General features: G+C 40.5%; 2 protein-coding genes across 5 annotated transcripts in view; both read left to right on the forward strand.

The window, feature by feature from the left end:
- The first annotated feature begins 951 nt into the window (after nt 1-951).
- The window catches only part of pdia2 (protein disulfide isomerase family A, member 2), a 177,197-nt gene continuing 157,556 nt past the window's right edge, over nt 952-20,592 (forward strand). For 2 of the 3 annotated variants that reach the window (XM_049571476.1, XM_049571477.1), the window contains exons 1-11: nt 952-1,475; nt 2,455-2,658; nt 4,829-4,962; nt 5,054-5,191; nt 5,852-5,968; nt 6,072-6,197; nt 6,320-6,514; nt 6,611-6,731; nt 8,084-8,262; nt 8,506-8,643; nt 8,736-8,799. In XM_049571476.1, coding sequence (XP_049427433.1) covers nt 1,199-1,475; nt 2,455-2,658; nt 4,829-4,962; nt 5,054-5,191; nt 5,852-5,968; nt 6,072-6,197; nt 6,320-6,514; nt 6,611-6,731; nt 8,084-8,262; nt 8,506-8,643; nt 8,736-8,792 — 1,686 coding nt within the window. In that variant the 5' untranslated portion in view covers nt 952-1,198 and the 3' untranslated portion in view covers nt 8,793-8,799. Of the gene's footprint in view, nt 1,476-2,454; nt 2,659-4,828; nt 4,963-5,053; nt 5,192-5,851; nt 5,969-6,071; nt 6,198-6,319; nt 6,515-6,610; nt 6,732-8,083; nt 8,263-8,505; nt 8,644-8,735; nt 8,871-20,592 lie in introns of those variants that run through there. The other variant, XM_049571475.1, reaches the window with a different exon arrangement.
- si:dkeyp-75b4.8 (lipopolysaccharide-induced tumor necrosis factor-alpha factor homolog) lies at nt 11,534-20,555 on the forward strand. Of its 2 annotated transcripts, none has more exons than XM_049571483.1 (5): nt 11,534-11,643; nt 14,861-15,020; nt 17,005-17,097; nt 17,225-17,429; nt 17,521-20,555. In XM_049571483.1, exons 2-5 carry the CDS (start codon nt 14,885-14,887, stop codon nt 17,624-17,626), a joined length of 540 nt encoding a protein of 179 aa, XP_049427440.1. In that variant the 5' UTR covers nt 11,534-11,643; nt 14,861-14,884; the 3' UTR covers nt 17,627-20,555. The 2 variants fall into 2 exon arrangements, with proteins under 2 accessions (XP_049427440.1, XP_049427439.1); XM_049571482.1 differs by lacking the exon at nt 11,534-11,643 and adding an exon at nt 11,654-11,847.

Consider the following 20,592-nt stretch of genomic DNA (forward strand, 5'->3'; position numbering starts at 1 on the left):
CATGGCTTAGCGCTGAGTTATATAGCTGAGCCTCCGACTAGCTGCTCCGAGTCATGATCTGAGATCCTGAAGCCTACCCTCACTAGTCGTCCCTAGATCAAGGTTGGTAACTAGAGGGGACCGGGCTTTTGCCATCAAGGCCCTGAGGCTCTGGAAGTCTCTGCCTGAGGAGATCAGGCTGGCTAGCACATTACCTGTTTTTAAATAATTGCTTAAAACATGTTTTCATAGGAAAGCTTTCCTTTTTAGTGCCTGATTTTGTAACTTTTGTGATTTCTTTCCTTTGTATTGTTTTGTTGTCTTACTTGTATGCACTTTGTGAAGCACTTAGTAACCTTGTTTAGATAAGTCCTATACAAATAAATACTATTATTTTAATTATCACTCATTGCAGACAATCAAATCTTATATCAAAATGTAGCTGATTCCTTTGTCTAATAACTAACCAGGGGAAACAACTTTCCATTATCTCTAACACAGTTTTAAAATATGTTTAGTCCACAGACCACTTTTTTACTTTCAATACTATAAACAAATGTTACCATCACCAAAGAAAGCAAACATTTTGATGTCACATTTTTGTCTCTGTCCTCAAAGGACCGGAAAATAGTTGTGTGCTAAGCAGCCTCCATCTTCCCCTACTCATCTCTAAATATCCTGGATTTTGCGTCTTGTCTGTGAAATGGTAGAAAGGGCGGAGAGGTGGAGTGTTTCCTTTAGTCTGAGTAAACACAAAATGGCAAGATAAAAGAGACAAGTGAAGAAGAGAGAGCTTGAAATCCATACACTGTCTGTTTTTAAGCAAATGAGATTCTGATAAGGCCCAGCGAGAGGAGTGGAAAATTATACACGCGTGCATGCTACCATGTGTGGGTGACGGGGACTGAAAGCTCAATGAAGACACAATGAAGAAAATCATTTTAAATTATACAAAACAAAAAGGAGAGAAAGATAAAGAGTTCTCAAAGCTTTAACAAACAGCCAGTTTGTTCAGCTCCGAATCTACAGGGCAGCACGTGATTGGTTTACACAGAAAAGAGTCCCCCGCAGGCGTACCGTCTGATTGGATGACACAGAAGGCCAGTAAAATTCTGACACACACTCCCCATCTGAGACACATAAAGGTACAAACTTTCAGTGACACATTTTTTTGTGGCTGTCCACACCTGAGCGCAGGTACTCAGACAGAAACGCCAACATGAGGACACACACACTTCTGTCCATAACTCTGCTGGGCCTGCTGCTGTGGGCCTCCTGTGCCCGGGCCAACGACACTGACACCAAACAGACAGAAACACAAGAAGACACATCGAAGGAGGCAACTGAGGAGGCTCCAGGGGAGGAGGAGGAAACCGAGGAGACACCAAAGAAGGAGAAAACAACGGAGATAGAGGAGGAGAAGGATGTGATGGTTCTCCACATCAACAATTTTGCCAGAGCTCTCAGTGAAAATAAGTTTCTGCTGGTTGAATTCTGTAAGTAGATCTGAATTATATCTCATGTAGGGATCACTATTAATGATGCACAACGTTTTTTGCTCCAAATAGGTGAACATCTGCTCCTCTTACTTCTTATATCTTACGTTTGTTGCTCTCTTTTTAGCATCAGTGACAACATCTGTTCAGCTAAAATGGATTGGCATTGACCTTTTTTTTTGTTAAAAGGTGTCCAAGATTCACACTTTTATACAGAGCTCATGCAGACACCGAGGAGTGAAATGAAGATGAAGGATCATTCTTGACCTGGGGAGCACACAGGGGTGTAGCTTTAATTTGGGGGACACTTAAAACGGGAGGTTTGGGGTCCTCTGCCACAAAAGTTAAGCATCAAACACTTAATTTCCTGCATTCTGGTGAATTTGTTTGCCCCAGATTGTCTTTAATTTTGTCAAAATAAAAGTCTCTGTTATGTTCATGTTTTTATTGGCAGAGACAAATGCACATGTTCAGATATTAAGGCATCCTCTCCCTGAAATCTGCACCTACTGAATACTAAAATGAAGCTGAGGAAGGCCGTGAAAGCTTCAGGAATAGCTAACTAAGTGAAACTTGAGTTTGAAGTGCTTATCACAATATAAATGCCTTTTCGTCTCTTCTTAGCCTCATGAGCTCTGAGGCGTTATCATCCAAACGTGAGAACACGTGGCCTCTCCTGTCCAGATGCTCTCTTGTTAAACTCTCCCACAGATGAAGTCAGCACTGCGAGCGGAGAGGTCACGCCGAGGAAAAGAAGTGAGGGAGATAAAGGCCGAGCCAAACTGCCGCTGTTGCTATCAGCAGCGTATTTCCATGTGTATCTTTGCATGTGATAGCTACAACCGAACAGAGGCCTGCGGAGTAAAGCTGCATGTCTGCTGCTTTGGTTATTGATTTTGAGTATTTCTTCTACATGGAGACACATTTGAACTCAGTCCCCTACTGTATAAAGAGAGTGTGTATGTGTGTGTTTGTGCAGATGCCCCCTGGTGCGGCCACTGTAAACAGCTGGAGCCACATTATGCAGAGGCTGCTGGGAAGCTGAAGGAGGAAGCAGCGATGCGTTTGGCCAAAGTGGACGCCACAGAGGAGAGGGAGCTGGCCGAGGAGTTTGACATCGGAAGTTTCCCCACTCTGAAACTGTTTGTGAACGGAGACCGCAAACAGCCCGTCGACTACACTGGTAAACACACACACAGGGGCACACACTAGTAACGCTGCTGTGCTTCTCAGAGTCACAACCACAGTGTGCATACGTCATCACAAACTGTAACCTGACAGTTACAGCCGTGTGTGAACCTACTGTCGAGTGTGTGTGTGTTTACCTTACCTGATCATTGCCAAACCTGTCTACTGTCTTTTACATGCCTCGAGCTATTTGATTGGATCAACAGTTTTGTCTTTAATATTTGACTGTGCATCTGGTTAATTTTTTCTTTTCAAAAAATCAGTTGAGAAGAGTTTAATACCACCGTCATGTTTGTGTGTTAACTGTGAAGCTTTACCCAGACGACAGTTAGCTTAGCTTAGCTTAGCTTAACATAAGACTGGAGACCTAAGGAAACACTTACCCTAGCTCTCTCCAAAAATCTTTAAATAATATCAGACAGAATGGTCAACTCCTTAAACTCCAATTCCATCTTCAGTCTGACATTTCCCGAACCAATGACTTGAGACCAACGTATCCACCTGAATCTGATGTCATTTTAAGTCCACACTGCGAAGTAAAAACAAACTATAATGTCAGGCAATATTGAAAATACACGTTGACTTAGAACAGCCTTGATAGCACCATCTATAGCACTCAACAACAGGGCTGCATTAAACAGAAAAGCTGGTGTATCGAAGACCCTATTGTGTTTCAAAGGAGCACTGCATTTTAATTTAGTGTGACTCAGGTCACTTCAAAGGTCTCTATCTACCGGCGAACGTATGTTTACATTGCACAATGTGAATTAAGAACCACAACTGGACGTACAATGAGTAAAGATCTACCAGAATTCGGTTTATATACATGTCGCTGCTGATTGGTTAACACCTCTGAAACACACACCAGTTGAGAGAAAGTGTACCTCAAAGTCTGTTTCACACCATTTCAAGAAAAGATGTTGTTCAACCCAGAAACTGTAGCAAAATGTTGCACAAGGTTTTCAGATTGAACATGCCCCAGCCTGACAACATCATTAGCCTCGCCCGCAGCGCTCATTGATTGTTTTTTATTTTAAGTGAGAAACCGCTTTTTCATGTCATGATGTCAGACGAATCAGTCAACTTGAACTTGGTGGAGTGGGCAGATTCAGTGTCTGGACCAAGGCCACATAAACCCACAATATCAGCACCTTTTAATTTTTTGTAATTGTCACGGTGGTACCAGAGAAATGATTTGTTGTTACGTCTAGCAGAATTAAACAATTATTATAATAGAAGAACTAGTCCAGCACCTGCAAAACCATGTCATTTTTTTTTACAGTTTTAATAATAATAACATGAAGAAGAAGAATACATCATACTTATATAGCGATTTTCAAGGGCGCTTTACAAAGAGTAGGATATATGAAAGAAAAACAGTAAATTATTTTATAAAGACAATAAAATAAAATGAAAGATTAAAACTGATTGAGTCAACTAGGGAATAAAAACATGGAGGTTGGGGGGTTAGATGTCTGAAGAGGTGGGTCTTGAGAGTCTTTCTGAATGCTGTCAGTGTGGGGGCATTTTTGATGTTGTTAGGTTAGGTGATGTGGTTAGTGCGTTCCGTAGAGAGGGGGTGGTGACTGACCAGGTATTTTTTACTTTTAGACAGAGCCAGGTTAACTGTCTAGTCTTTACGCTGAGCTGAGCTAACTGGCTGATGGCTGTAACTTCATTCCATATTTATCATACAGGTTTTTGTATGCGAAGTATCAAGCTACATCTCAGAGGTTGGTTAGCTTAGCTTAGCTTAGCTTAGCTTAGCATAAAGACTGGAAACATGGCTCTCTCCAGTGTTCAGAAATACTCATTTTATTAATGAAAGCATGCATGAGTGGTATATCGCAGGAAAAAAACCCAAAAACAAATGAGTGTATTTCCCAAAATGTCAAACTTTCCTTATTTATATGTACCTATATAGTGCCTTAGCAGTAAACTTGATCAGTGTATGTGTGTGTTTGTGTGTGTGTGTGTGTGTGTGTGTGTGTGTGTGTGTTCACAGTTTCATATGCTAACTCACCCTGTTTGCCTGAATCAGCATGTTTTTGCAAATTTTTTTAACCAGGCTGGTTTGAGCCACACTGTCACTTTAGTTTTCTTTTTATCTCACATCCGTGTGCGTTAAAGTGCCTGATATGAATTTGTATGTGCGTGTTTTCCAGGTAAGAGGTCAACTGAGGGAATTATCAAGTGGATGAAGCGTCGTGCAGGCCCCGGTGCTCTGGTGCTCGACTCTGCAGACTCTGCAGCTCAGTTCATCGACTCCCATAACATCACTATTGTGGGATTCTTTGATGTACGTTCACCTGTTTTATTTATCCTTACTAGTAAACCATTTAATCACATACTTACATTCATATTCATATTTTGATTTGTTTCTTTATTAGGATCTGGATGGTGAGGCGGCCAAGGTGTTCAAGGAGCTCGCTCTGGATATTACTGACACAGAGTTTGCTGTGTCAGCAAGTCCAGAGGTTTTCCAGAAGTATGAAGTCAAAGCCAGCTCAGTGGTGCTCTTCAAAAAGGTGCAAACATGTCATGATACTAACTGGAAGGCACAGAGTCAAGTGTTCTATACCAAGGCAGCACAAGATACAAGAAGCTGCAGCGATGTTAGCTTTGCTGCCATCTAGTGCATACAGTATGCTCCTCTGTGAGGCCCAGATATCCTCACATGGATAGAAAGATGTTTTACTGACTCCAACTGAGTAATGACAAGGCTTGAGTTAGGCCTTCAAAATAAATACAAACGACTATGTAAGAGTGATGAAGGGACATGGTTACATGCTAACCATAGTTTGTTTTATTCAATTTTATTTCCCTGTGTCTCCGGGTTGAATGTTTGTGTTATATGTTAAGAGTTACTTGTTTTGTCCAAGCATCAGCCCAAACACAAATATATAATATACTGAATTTTTAAATGATATAACACAATGAAAAGCAGAAAATTCTTACAAATGAGCCACAGTTGGAAGCTTTTGTTTCATATATAAATATACAACTAAGCAATTATCAAATTTGTTGCTGGTAAAGTGTCTGTAGAGTGACCACTGATTTATTTTCCCATTGCGTCAGAACAAAGTGTAGGTTAAAAGGTTTGGCTTAGGTCTGCCAAAGTTGAGTCAAACAAACGTGTGTGTGTGTGTGTGTGTGTGTGTGTGTGTGTGTGTGTTTTGTTTTTTTAGTTTGATGACGGCAGAGCAGACTTTTCGTTGTCAGAAGACGGGAAGCTGGATAAAAAAAATCTGACCGCCTTCATCAAGGAAAACAGCCTGGAGCTGATCATCCCATTCAGCCAGGATGTAACAACTTAACATACTTAATTATATAATTATTATATAATAATTTGAAATTAAATGTATAATTGTATAGAAGTTATATTTGACATTATGTGTGTGTTTTCAGACTGCAGAGAAGATTTTCACCTCCAGCATCCTCCTGCACAGCCTGCTGTTCATCAACTCCTCTGTGGAGAGTCAGAAAGCCCTGGTGGACGAATCCAGGGCCATTGCCAAAGAGTTCAAGGGCAAGGTAACAGTCGTGTGTGTGTATGTGTGTGTGTGTTTGAAATGAAGTCAGTGACATAAAGACCAAAACTTCCTTTACCTTACTGTCTTTGCTTGTCATGTCTCCTGCGTGTGTGTGTTATGTAGATGCTGTTTGTTGCGATCGACGTGTCAGAGGCTATTTCTCATGTGCTGAAATACTTTGGCGTGTCCGAGAAGGACGCCCCCACCGCACGCATCATCGACATGGACACATCAAAGAAGTTCACCATCCCTGCAGGAGGTCTCACCACAGATGCACTGAGACAGCTGTGCCAGGAGGTTGTGGACGGCACTGCCAAGGTAACACACACACACACACACATACATACACATATACAAGTCTCAATTTCACAGCAGCAGTAAACACAATATTAATAATCTCGTTTTGTGGTGCAGCCCTACTATCGGTCTGAGGAGATCCCAGAGGACTGGAACAAAGGACCAGTCAAAGTCCTGGTGGGGAAGAACTTTGAGTCTGTTGCTCTGGACCCGACTAAAAACGTCTTTGTGGAGTTCTGTAAGTCAGTTTGTCTGCCTGCCCTTAAATATCGTTAATATTAACGATCACGTCACAATTATGCCTAGTAAAATTGGATTTATCTGAAAGCTCTGATGAACCTGGACGCCTCATCGTCAGCTTCAAAGTCATTCAAGGTCATTGAACACTAATTTATTTGATATTGTGCTGCAGTGACCATACACAGGACTGTGTAACCCCTCAACAACATTACAATCATACAACCGTCGCTCAGTGTTAGACAGCTAACATCATTCAGTGTTCAAAGACAGTTAGAATCTCCAGTAACGAGTGAGAAGCAGCCACGTGATAAGAAAGCCAGGTGATACAGAGATTATTTCCAATCTTATCTCCAATCTTATCCTCCATCATGTGACCTGAATGTGACAGTATTAAAGGAAAAGTTGACCTAAAGGAAAAAAATAAAAGTACACAGTGCTCACCTTCCTGGGCTCTCTGTGGTCCCAGAAAACGCTATATATTAAATTGTGTTAAGGAGGGCGGAGCACCTGAAAAATGAAAGCCTATCAGTGCAAACAGACTATAGAATAGTTTAGTGAAAGCAGTTTTGATTAGATTTCCATAAATCCACAAATAGATACAAGACACTTGGACAACACTGCACAGGAATTTTCAGGAAGATTTTTGAAGGTTTTATAACGTTTTTACTGTCTTTTGTTTGACCTCCTTGTTTGTCCGAGTCTGTTTGCACACATATGCTTTGGTTTTTTTGCGTACTCCACTCTTTTTCACGACAAAATATTAGGGCCACATTGAGGTACAAAAGAATAGAAAAGAAAGAAATAAAGTCACAATACTAATAGAATAAATGGGAGAAAATTGTAATAATATGTAAATAAACTTATACTTAAATTTACAAGTTGATTCATGCAATACAAATTATGATTTTGTTTGTATTGTATTATGTCTTTGTTACTTGAAATAGTATAACTTTATTCATAATATTCTGAGGGGTTTTTTTTCTTCTCAAAATTACAACTTTATTCTCATAGTATTATAATTATATTCTCAGAATCTCAAATTGTTTTTCCCTCAATGGCCCAAATTCTCCACTGTACTACGTAAAACCATTCAATATAGAACTTGATCTGGGACCAGAGGGAGGTTAGTGTTCTGTTATTTTGGGTGAACTGTTCCTTTAACATGCCTCCTACCTTACATTGTGTTTGGTACAAACCTGACAGAAAGCCATCTGCCTTGTTTGAGAAACTTTGTGGGGTTTTTTTAATGTTAAAATAAATGTTTTGCAGTGACTTAAGACTTAAGGAAACACTGATATAAAACCGTGTGTGTGTGTGTGTGTGTGTGTGTGTGTGTGTGTGTGTGCGCAGATGCTCCATGGTGTGGCCACTGTAAGGAACTGACGCCCATCTGGGAACAGCTGGGCGAAAAGTACGCCGACAAAGATGACATCATCATAGCCAAGATGGACGCCACGGCCAATGAGGTGGAGTCTGTCACCATCGAAGGATTCCCAACACTCAAATACTTCCCAGCTGGTGGCAAAGAGGTACACACATGAACTCACACACATGTCCGTTCACACAAACTGTACATACTCAACTCTCAACTTTATAGATCACTTTAAAAACAACAACAGCCGAAACAAAGTGCTGTACATTAACATAAAACTTAAGACATAAAACAAAAGACATACATACAGACAGTTTGTACGATTTATGTGAAGAGCCTTTGGTTATTTTTTATCCTATCCTCCATCGTTTTTCTCTGTCTCTCTGTCTCGTCCTCTCAGGTGGTCGACTACACGGGAAAAAGAGATCTGGAGACTTTTTCTAAGTTCCTGGATGATGGAGGAGTGCTGCCTAAAGAGGAAGTGGAGGAGGAGGAGGAAGACGATGAAGATGAGGAAGATGATGAGGATGGTGATGAGGTTTGTATTTTTGCTGTCACTTTATATATTTGTCCCATAATTATAAGTCAGCGTCACTCACCAGTCTCCTGTTTTATCTTTCCCTCTGTCAGGAGGCCCATGTGTCTGAAGAGGTAGCGTCCAACGACACATCTAAAGATGAGCTGTGATGTCACTCAGAAGCAACCTAGCATCTTCCTATTTTTCTTAATAAAATGAATTTGGATTACAAACGTAATGATGTACTCATGAGAGTTTTAATTACTTTTAAACTGTATTTAGCTTTGTCTTAATTAAAAGCCTGATTTTCTACAACATGATGTCACTGTGTGTAAATGTGACATTTAATTTCTGAGTTAACTTTGACTTAAACTCTTTCTGACTTTTCCAGTGTGAAAAAAAATATAAGTTTATCATGAATAAGTTTATCAGACAATGTAGTTCAATGGTAAATTAATCAGTTAAGATGTTTATGAGAAGCATCTACATGGGCGATGAAAGTAAACAACATAATATGCAGAGGAGGATTTAAATCTGAAAGTGAAGAGGAGAAATACAGCTTATAGAGGAAACAATAGAAAAAGAAAGACAGAAAGAAAACACTTGAGTGATGATCCACGGGAGGAAAGAGATAAACAGATAAAGCAACATTGTGTTTCTCATTCTTGAGTGACAGCAACATGACAGGCAGATAAGAATCATAACTAATGGTGCGCTCATCAAAGGAGTTGCACTGTAGCATTTTTTGAGAGCACACTATAGATCATAGATTAATGAGAAACAAGACACAGACATAAGTAGCACACAGCTTTTACATGTAGGAAAACAGTACCATAATTACCAGCTGTGAGTACCAAGATACAATCTGACAAGCCAGACTCTGGGGTCAGGCTGACAGCTCTGTGAGGCGTAACTTAAAGCTAAAATAGGTAACTTTAATAAAATTAACTTTTTGTCATATTTGCTGAACTGTCACTGTATCCTGACAGAAGTACATGGGACATTAATCTGTGGAAAAAATTGTGTCCCACTGGCTCCTCCCAGTGCTCCTAATAGCATTTGCAAGGGTCCACCGCACCTGAATGGAAATAGCCAATCAGAGCAGAGGGGTCTCCAACAATCACCAGCAATAAAAAACCTGCCCTTCCCTACTTTGCCAACATTAACGTACATGGCAAAAACAAGTAAACAGAAGAAGACCGTTGGTTTTCTGTAAAGTGAAAGCAAGTTTTTTCCGTCAATGATCTTCCTCTATTTACTTACCTTTGCCGCTTCACTGCTGCCGTGCTGTCAGCAGTGAAGCGTGTACATAAGCAGTGATTGACAGCTGCCCTAGAGATTTTTGCAAATGTCATTTAATGATCCATCCACCCGTGGTCAACTGCTTAACCAAGGCTGGGTCACAGTTAAGCAAAGCACTCCAGTCGTCTCTCTCCCCAGCGACATTTTTCAGCTCCCCCTGATCCTGAGGCTTTCCCAGGCAAGACGAGATATATAAACCCTCCAGTGAGCCCAGTCTCACTCTGAAGTCGTTGAAATCCGGCACTTGGGGAGTGACTTGCGGCGTCAGAAACCAACGGAAAAAAGCACTCTGTAACTTCTGCATGAAACGCGTCTGGTTGCCATTTTGTTTAACAGTGCGCGGCAGCATTGGGGGTAACACGGCAGGACAAGGACTAAAGTTAAGGCAGCGAAAGGGATGCGTGGGAGGGGTGGTGGCGGGTCCAACAAACGTCGACTTTTACCTGAGAGAGCGGTGGTCGCGTTCCGTAAGATTCTGAAGCCAAACCCTGTTCTTTTTTCCTGAACCCAACCACATGCTTTTGTTGTTGAAGGGAAAAAAAAACGTCAATTCGCAGTGTTGTACCAACATAGTGTGTTTATTTTAAAAGAGACTGTTCGTAAACAAAGTGTGTCTTGAAAGAAGAGAAGTTGACATGGTGTCCCAGAACGTCAACAACCAAAGCACCCAGGGTACCTTGCACGTCGAATCTGGACGTGGAAAGTGACGAGGTTGGAGTGAGAATGTGTTTTTCTAGCATGTTCTGGGACTGCCCCGGGTCTCCTACCAGTTGGATGTGCCTGAACATCTCTAATGGAAGGAGGCATCCTGATCAGATGCCCGAACCACCTCAACTGACCCCTTTTGATGCAAAGGAGCAGCGGCTCCACTCCGAGCTCCTTCTGGATGTCTGAGCACCTCACCCTATCTCTAAGGCTGAGCCCAGCCACCCCACAGAGGAAACTCATTTCGGCCGCTTGTATCCGCCATCTCATTCTCTTGGTCACTACCCAGAGCTCATGACCATGGGTGAGGGTTGGGACGTAGATGGACTGGTAAATCGAAAGCTTCACCTTCTGGCTCAGCTCTCTCTTCACCACAATAGTCTGGTGCAGAGTTTTTAACTTTGATAATGCAAAAGAGAGTGAATTACTCTCATTGGACCCTCCTGTATAAATATGAATGAATGAATGAATGAATGAATGAATGAATGAATCACATCTTTAGCAAAACAAATCTTAGAGACTATGATACTACTATGACTACTTTTTGAACCAAGATACTGCAAATACTCTGACAACTGTATTTATGAAGCATTTACAACTACAAATACTCAAAGGAAATGCTGTACACTGTTTTTGTTATTTTGTAATATTCACACTAACTTTACTTGCTGCATAGATATCCAGTAAACACATTTATATTTACATATCCAATTCTATCACCTTTCTTGGTAACAGAAATTATGTATGTTTTCAGAGCCAATGTTGCAGATAATTTATGCTGTTCTGTAACAAAGTGCCACCTCAGGATGAGTTTGCATATTCACACCAGGCAAACCAGTGAACAGGGTGAGTTTATACCCGGTCAACAGGTAAAGAGGGTTTGGTTTTCACTCTGTGGGAAGTAAAATGTTTCTAATTCCAGAGGAGAACAGGTTCAACAGGCTGTGATGTCACCACTGCCACCAACATGGGACGCGTTTCCTCCTGCCAGCCGAGCTTCCTCATTTGTCCAAGGTAAGATCACTGCTCTGTTACATCTCAAACACCACTCTGTTTAATTAGTGAAGGAGGACACAGTGTGACTCTGTGAAGACTGTTTGTTTGGGCTGGAGGCAGGTCTGCGCTTGTTTGGATCAGACACCACGGCTTTGGATATATCTTCACTACACAGGAGAAGTCGTCCCATGTGAGCTAGATTTACTTGGCTGCACTCAGCAGGTGTGTTTGATGACTGATACTGTTGGTTTCAGGTGATTTATTGGAATCAAAACCCATAATTTGGAGAAGCAGTCATGTGGAATCACACGGTTCATGATTAACTATGTTCATACTATAATAACAATCTGTTATTTTGATTTAAAGTAAGTGTTTTACTGAGCTTTTGGACTGTGTTTAGACGACAGTGAGTGTGACCAAAACATGCAGTGGTAGAGTGTCACGTACATTCAAGTACTCTACTTAAGTACTATTTTGAGGCGTTTTTGCTTCTCCTCCACTGCAATTAATAAGCCAGCATTGTACTTTTTACTCCGCTACATTTATCTGGCAACTTCAGTTGCTTTGCAGACTCAGATTATTAATATTAAATATAAATAAACAGATTGATGATAACGTATTATTTTGGATTAAGAAAAATGGCAGTATACAAAGTTATTCAAATTAGCTCCCACCGATGAACACATTAATGCATCAACAATTATCATCCAATTATATGACATATCTTATTCTTATGTACTTTTACTTAAGTATGATTGAGAATGCAGGACTTTTACACTATGACAGTGCTGCTTTTACTGATGCAAAATATCTGAGTACTTCCTCTTCTACCACTGCCAAAATACTTTACAGCAATTTAATAAGAGGAAAAACTTGTGGTATTGAATGTATGCATCTGAGTCTACTCTGCAGTATTTGTATTAACACATATTTAGTGCTCTTGATTTTGAAATGTTATGTATTCTATACAGTAATTGGTACCAGATAAGGAGATGAAACTGCCCACAGTTTTAACTTTGAAATCAACTGAGCACAGGGTATTTACTTTGTCTCTGTACTGACAATGCAGTAATGCAATAGTGTGTTGTTCTGTTTTGATGCTGTCACTTTAAACCTCTGCTGTGACAGTTCAGAGTGGTAAATACACACAGCGATCTCAAGCGTGTCTCTCCATTGTTTAATCTGCAGCAGCGGAGGGAGGATATGATACCAGTAACTCCCATAACTGAGGCAGAGCTGCAGATTTAGACTGCAGCAACGTGACATCTCACAGCAGCTCAGTGTCTTCATACACACTGGGCTGAAAGAAAGAAGTGGTGTTTGACAGTTAGGGACTAAATAGAGGCTGCAGTAACAGAGCAGTATATCACAGGCACACTGAAAACTGGGACTGTGCCAAGACAAAAGAGAGTAGCTGATGGAGCACATACCTCTATCAATAACAACAGACATAAATATGAACTGCAGCTGTGTCCAGATCGACATGAGAAGAGACAATCATATGATACATGTTCCCGATTATTTCTAATATTCAAAGTCACTCCATATCCAGTGATAAGAAAAGCCCACTGGATCTGGATGTGCACCAAAAACGAATTGTTTGTGACAAAATAATCTTAACTCAAGGTCCGTTTATTAGCTTTTCTGGAGCTTTCAACCTCATGGTCTTCATCTGAAGAGGGACTTTGCTTAGTCTTCAACAGTGGTGGAAGAAGTACTCCAATCTTATACTTTTAATTAATAAATTAAAAAAATTAAGTGGTAATAACACAGTGTAAAAGTCCTGCACTCAAAATTTTACTCAAATAAAAGAACAAAACCATCACAATCAGTGTTTGTTTCTTGATTTACATTTAGTAATTTTTAACATCATTTTTTAGGGCTTTTTGCCTTTATTATAGAACAGCTAGAGAGAGAGGGGAGAGGGGGGTGAGAGCACGGGGATGACATGCAGCAAAGAGCCACATGTTGGAATCAAACCCAGGTCGTTCCAAAGGACTCAGCCTACATGGGGCGCACACTCTACCTGGTGAGCTAGAGGTCGCCCCTACATTTTGTATTAATGATCTGAATCTGCTATGTAACTAATAATCAAATAAATAAAGCGGACTAGAAGTATAAAGTAGGAGTGATGGGAATCACCAGAGCCCCAACGATACGATATTATCACGATACTTAAGTCACGATACGTTATCACTGCAATTTGTGTTGCCACACGATGTATTGTGATATATTGCGATTTATTACCTGTTTTCAACTGTAAATTATGTCACCAAAGGAAAACTTTGTCAACATCTGTTTTATCTAATAAAGTTGTCAGTCTGTTAATCTCACGTTATACATTTTTATCGCAGCAAATTTTATCGAGTGGTTAAACCAAAAGTTTAACTTGTATTTGTAATATTAATATTGTATAGAATCCTTAAAATCAACTTTTAAAAAAACAATTACAATTAATATAATTAAAAAATTGATAATTGGCATTGGTGCATCGATACAAAATTGCCACACAAAATTATAGGAATACTGTGCTGTATTGATTTGTCACACACCCCCATAAAATAGCATAGAATAATATAAAATAACTACTCAAGTAAAGTACCTCAAAATTGCCATACATACAGTGCCTGAGTAAATGTACTTAGTTATATTCTACCATTAGTTTTTAACAGGCTGAATGAACAGCACAAACGGACAGCTTCCCCTCACTATAAACACATGACCTAGTGTAAGTGTGATACTTCAGTGATCATGTGTCTGTGCACGAGGAGGAGATGGCAGGCTGTTTTCCAAGATTGTCTCTGCTGAATGGGGATGTGAATGATCTCTTGATCTCTCTGCACCGACTGACTTTGACTCCTCTGAGTGGATGCTGTGACCGGTTTGGCTTCATTTTTCACAGCTGATGTCTGTTTCCAGGCTTCATTCAGTCTGTTGACAGCTGAACAAGTTGCGTGTCCTGATGAAGCGCGCTGTGAAAATACATGACCTGTTACATTGTGAAATGCCAGTTTGTTGAAAGTAAACATGGCTCAGTAAGAAAACTTGCGTCAAAACACAACTCTTCATCTCTTCTCTGACATGTTGCTGGATTTAAACGAATGTCTCTGACTGCAGTAAAGAGAAAATCCTGCAGTGTAGAGGAGAAAATGCAGGTTTTACTGAACTAGATATTGTCAGGAGCCTTTGTGTGATTATTACATTAAAATCATCTGTTTCTCCTCTTCATCACCAGCTTCCTGTTTGACTGGATGATCTCATGATGGAACCCCCTTCGTATGAGGAGGCTAGTCTCCACGCTCCTGCTCACGGCACAGCAACATACCCCCCTCCCCCCTCCTATAACGCCTCCCTCCACGCCCCCCCATCACCTCCTCCCACCTATGGAGAAGCAGGTAAGATAAAATCTCACTGGTTTCCCTTTCCCAGTTTGTTTCATGCCTCATCAGGTGCTACTTATAATTCAAAGCCGAGCTAGTTATTTAAAGGTCCAGTGTGTAGGATCCAGGGGCATCTACTGGCAGAAATGGTATATAACATTCATAACTATGTCTTCATTAGTTAATAATAACCTGAAAACAAGAATCATCCTGGGTCCTCTTTCACAGAGTCTGCCATGTTGTTTCTACAGTAGCCCAGAAAGGACAAACCAAACCCTGGCTCTGGATAGGGCCAATCACATTTTTGCGTTTCTGTGTTGGCCACTGTAGTTCTCCTACATGCTTCGCACACTGGAGAATTTTTAGTTCTGCAAACTCACTACTAGAAGCCACTAAATTCTACACATTGGACTTTTAATGACAGCACATAAACACTACATGTTAACCTCTTTCCCACGCTGCTCTGATGAAGTGATAAAATCTTTATTTTAAAAACGCTAATCATCTGACAAACTCAACATGAATAGAGACTGATGACAACAGATCTGCTGAGAAAGTTAGAGGTGACCAAATATTGTCTCCTTAAAGGGATAGTTCACTCCAAAATCATTAAATAGTGTTGGAGATATCAGCCGTAGAGATGTCTGCTCTCTCCATTGTAATTAAACTAGGTGGCACTCAGCTTGTGTTGCTCAAAGCGCCAAAAAATACATTTGAAAAACTCATTCACAGACCTTGTTGTGAGCAGTTTCACGTAGGAACTATTTTTTTTCTAATGAACTACACCCACCAACTGTATCACCAGCAGAAGGAATCTTCTACTGTTAGCTCACCTAGCACCACTGAGCTAGCTAACGATGCAGCTCAGCTCAGGAGGAGGCCATGAATATTTACATCTCCAGCTGCCTCTTGTCCATGAGTAAATACATACCTTTTTCTGCACAGGTGTAGTTTGGTGAGAGAAAATAGTTCCTACATGAAACTGCTCACAGGATTATCTGGAGTAACCGGGTCATAATTTCTTTTTCAAGTTTTTCAAATGCTTTTTTCGTTCAAAAGCACGTGCCGTGCGCACATCACTGCCAGACTTTGTAACTTGGTGCAGGTGATGTCAGGAAACATCAGATCGATGGTAAATAAGTAGATTCACCACACACAAGAGGGCTGATTGCTTCTCCTTTCAATTTAATTGGGTGGCTGTCAGATAGCACCTGCCCATGGCGTAATTAACCGTGGTTCCCAGACTCTGGATCTAGAGTCCACTTGGATGGTACGGCATTCTGCCTGAGTGTCAGATCCGATGAAGTTGCTTTAGCAACACCCGCTACCTGTAACAGTGTAGCATCCTCACGGTGCCTAGGGTTTTCTCCTGTGGGGCGGGCTGCAAGTGCAGAACCTCACAGCGTGGGGTAGAGGGCATTCGTGGAGTCTTGTGTGTAGGCCTTGTCCGGTCGTGGTGCGGATAAGCACAAGATAAGACAGCGTGAGTAGCTATGACTCTCTCAAAGTAGTCTTCATTTGAAACAAACAATGCATTTCGCCCATGACTCCAGCAGGTTTGCTACACAATACAATGCACAGATGTTTATAACAAGGCTTTTTTTAGGCACTTTGAGTCCCACAAGCTGAGTGCCATTTAGTTCCATTATATGTGAGAGATGGCAGACATCTCTACAGCCAATATCTCCAACACTCAGCAACACGACCCAGTCTAGATTGACAAACAGCACTACAGGTAAGAGGAAAATAAGTATTTTTGATTTCGGGGTTAAATGTCCCTTTAACTTTACTGGCACATATCTCCCAAACCTCACTGAGCTGTCTCATATCATCACTTTGATAAAGCCCCATTTAGCCACATTGGCATTTTAAGATTTATACACTCCCTAGGCTGTTTTGAGGGACGAAAACGTTGCAGCAGTCTGGATGTTGGGCTGAACAGGCAAGAAAAAGATGCATTTACAAATTTAATGAAGACCTATTTCTTTCTTTTTTTCAGTTACTGTCCAGCCAGATCCTTTTCCTGTCCTGACGGTGCCAACTGGTGTGACGTCACAAAACTCTGGATTCATAATCCATCCAATTACACAAAGTATGAAGGCTAGATCTTTACTATTGCTCTTAATAGCATTCATACAAACCAAGTGGGCAGGTGACATGGATATTTAAATGTTTTTAATTTTGTTCCTGACGTCCTCCTCTTGGTTCTGTCCTTCCAGTTGGTGTAACACAGCCTGTCAGCAGCCGACAAACTCAGCCAGCAGTTGTGACGCAGCCACTGCCGGTTCCTGTCTCAGTGTCACATCTGGAGGAATTCCCCAGTTTGATAGTCTGCCCTCACTGCCACCACTCCGTCACCACTAAAGTCACTCACCAGCCAGGAAAGGCTGCCTGGTGCATGTGTGTTCTTCTAACAATGATGGGGTGAGACAACAGACGTGCACACGCATGAGTTTTTAATATCAGTGGTAAACAAGCTTTAACATCCTCTGTTGTTTCTCTGCATATGTTTCAGTTTTGTTTGTGGATGCTGTCTGATACCGCTGATGGTCCGAAGCCTACAAGACGTACATCATTCCTGCCCAAATTGTGGAACCCATTTGCACACATTTGCAAGATGACACTCATCCTGTCCTCAGTTCAACCAAAACCCCGCACTACTCATCACATATTTCTGTCAAAACATGGATAAATAACAGTTTGTCATAAGCTAGGAATGTAAACACATCACCCCCAAAGCTTCACAGGGAAGCAACAGGGAATGAAGTAATAAGCGTGTGATCTAATGTATATATACAGTCCATAGTGAACATAGAGATGGACAGAGGACCGGCTTACATTGCCAGAGGTTCATGGACGTTTTTATATAATGTTTTCACTATAAAGGACAAATTTCCCATCTTTTAACCTACAGCAGGCAAAAAATATTTAATTTGCAATTTTTAATCTTTGAGATGTATCACACTTTTGAACATTTTAAGGCACGGCACACAAGCATTTCTGATACATAGAAAAAAGCAGGCAAAAGCACTTTTGACCCTCTGTAAGAATGTGTTGTGGGGGTGTTTAATTAAAATCAATGAAAAAGAGAACACTGAATCTGTCCCTGCATCTGCACACAGCAAGTGCAGGATGCTTTACACCATTAAAATATACAGACAGAAGACTAATCAAAGGACATTCACTCATCATTTTGGTTTTGTTTATTTAACACTTTGTGAACAAAATCTTTGTTATTTGTCTTTTTCTAATATATATAAAACTAACATTAATGTTTACTTTAACTATGAAGGGGGCAACTTGTCCAGGTCTGACAGCCAGACATGATCTTCTTTGGTAAAGCAAACAAAACCCAGTGGAAAATACACAGACTTAACATGCTCTAATTTATTTCTCTGCAAAATTCTTTGTCTTCATATCAAATGTAAATCCACACAGGTGATTGACTTAAACACTGCTGGCTGTATTGCACCTGTTAGGAAACAAAAAGAACACCTATATCATTCCTGTTAGTACATGGAAGTCAGGTGACATGATGTAAGTCCAGCTCCGCCCAGCTTCAACATGCAGAGGTCTAATCAACCAGTGAGTGAATACACCTGTGTGGGTATGCAGGGCCTTTAAGGTAAAATCTGTCAATTATTAACACAGGATTGGAAGTTGCTACTGAGTAAATGTAAAGTAATGTTTTTTGTTACTGTAAAAAAAAAAAAAAAAAAAAAAGGTTTGCATCAGTTACGTTTACTCGCATTGGAGTCAAACAGGTTTATAATTTGAATTATGGTCAGAGCAGAAACACAAAATTGTGATTTGCAATCAAACTCTCTAATTGTGCCTTGAATCAACCTGGTCTTCGTCTTTGCATTAATTTCCAATAGTAAAATAATGATCATAACTATACATTTAAGTGTCTCAGTAGTTGCCCTCTTCTGATCAGATTTGTGTCTCAAAGAAATAGTTTGACTTTTTGGGAAATACGCTTATTCACTGTCTTACTGAGAGTTAAAAAAGAGGATAAATACTCGTATGTCTGTGTGTATGTGTTTGCAGCTACAGTCAGGAGAAGGTTAGCTGAGCTTTGCATAAAGACACCAACAAAACATGAGGAAACATCTAGCTTGGCCAACTCGCTGACAGGTTGCCAGGCAACCAGTGGAGTCTCGCCTTTATTCCACGATGGCTACTCCAACTGCTAACCCTGTCACACCCAATGACTGTATATGAAGATGGACAACACGTCTCCACTTCCCGCCCATACACCTGTCCAACCAACCATGAGCAGCACCACTGATTATGAGCACTCTGATTGGTCATCAAATAACTAAGTAAAACCAACTTCATCAGAGAAACGAAAACTTGAACATACACCAGTAAAATGACAAAAACCATGTTTGGGATAAAATTCAACTGCAATTTTGTCCATCTTTGTGTACATTCTGTGGTCATGCCAAATGAATAGCTAAAATGATGTACTATTTCGTATCAGGCATTTGTTGTGATTTGTTAGCTCCTTTTATTGAGTTGAATTATGCTGAATTTATTGTATTAGTTTAATTAATCACTGTAAATATTGGGTTTTATTTAGATGTCACCACTGGTGTTTCCAGCTGTCAAGTGGGAGATATTACTGCTGTCAGAAATCCCCAAAATGTCTTCACTGCAAATTACACCTGAGCAATTTGTCCTTTTTTGTTTGTTCGTAATAACAGTCTGAACAATATGATGTAACCATGGCAACAATCCCCCATTTTAACACGAGATATATACATCGGGTGCATTCAGAAATACTCAGTCTGAAAGTCAGATAACTCTCTGGCACAATCTGTATACAGAGCGCTGCTGCAGTGTATAGTTTGGTTATTCAAAACATTTAGCGCATCAGGGCGGAGCATCAGGGTACTCTGGGCACACTGTCTGAGGAGATGGAGCAGCAGAGCACCAAGCAAAGTGAATGTGTGATTAACTTAACCATTTGTTAATCAATGTAGAACTAGAACGCTCTGTTTCTTTGAACAACAGCGCTCTTATTTTAGTGTAGAGTGTTAGACTGTATTTACGAACACACCCAAGGTTTTTGTCCGAGATCTAATGTGTTCATTAGTGAGCTTTATAGTCAGACTGTGTTACTCTGCAAGAGCCAAGCTAGCTGTTTCTCCGTTTCAAGGCTCTATGCTAAGCTAACCGTCTCCTAGCTATAGCTCCATCTCTACCAGACATCGATCTTTTCATCTAAGCCTCTGCAAGGAAGTGTATCTCTCAAAATGCTGAATTGTTTCTTTAACCATATAGCCTTGATGTATAATGTGATATGCTGTGATAGAAAACAGGGTGAAGGTTGTGGTTGAAAGATTTGTGTGGTGCTTGTGCTGCTGAGTCGACGCACTCCACTGCAATGACTGATTACCGCACCTGTTTTACCTGTCGTTGTTGTAATAATGTGTGACGCTCTGTCAAGTTGAAGTCTTTTTTTGTAATCAGAATGTTATGTTATTATTTATCAGTCTATCATGTTGATAGGGAAATAAAAATGGTCTCGGTTACTTTGACAAAGCTGTTAAGTTGTTTTATTTTCTAACATCTGTGCCAG

This window comes from Epinephelus fuscoguttatus, linkage group LG3, assembly GCF_011397635.1.
Source record: "Epinephelus fuscoguttatus linkage group LG3, E.fuscoguttatus.final_Chr_v1".
Taxonomy (NCBI): Eukaryota; Metazoa; Chordata; class Actinopteri; order Perciformes; family Serranidae; genus Epinephelus; species Epinephelus fuscoguttatus.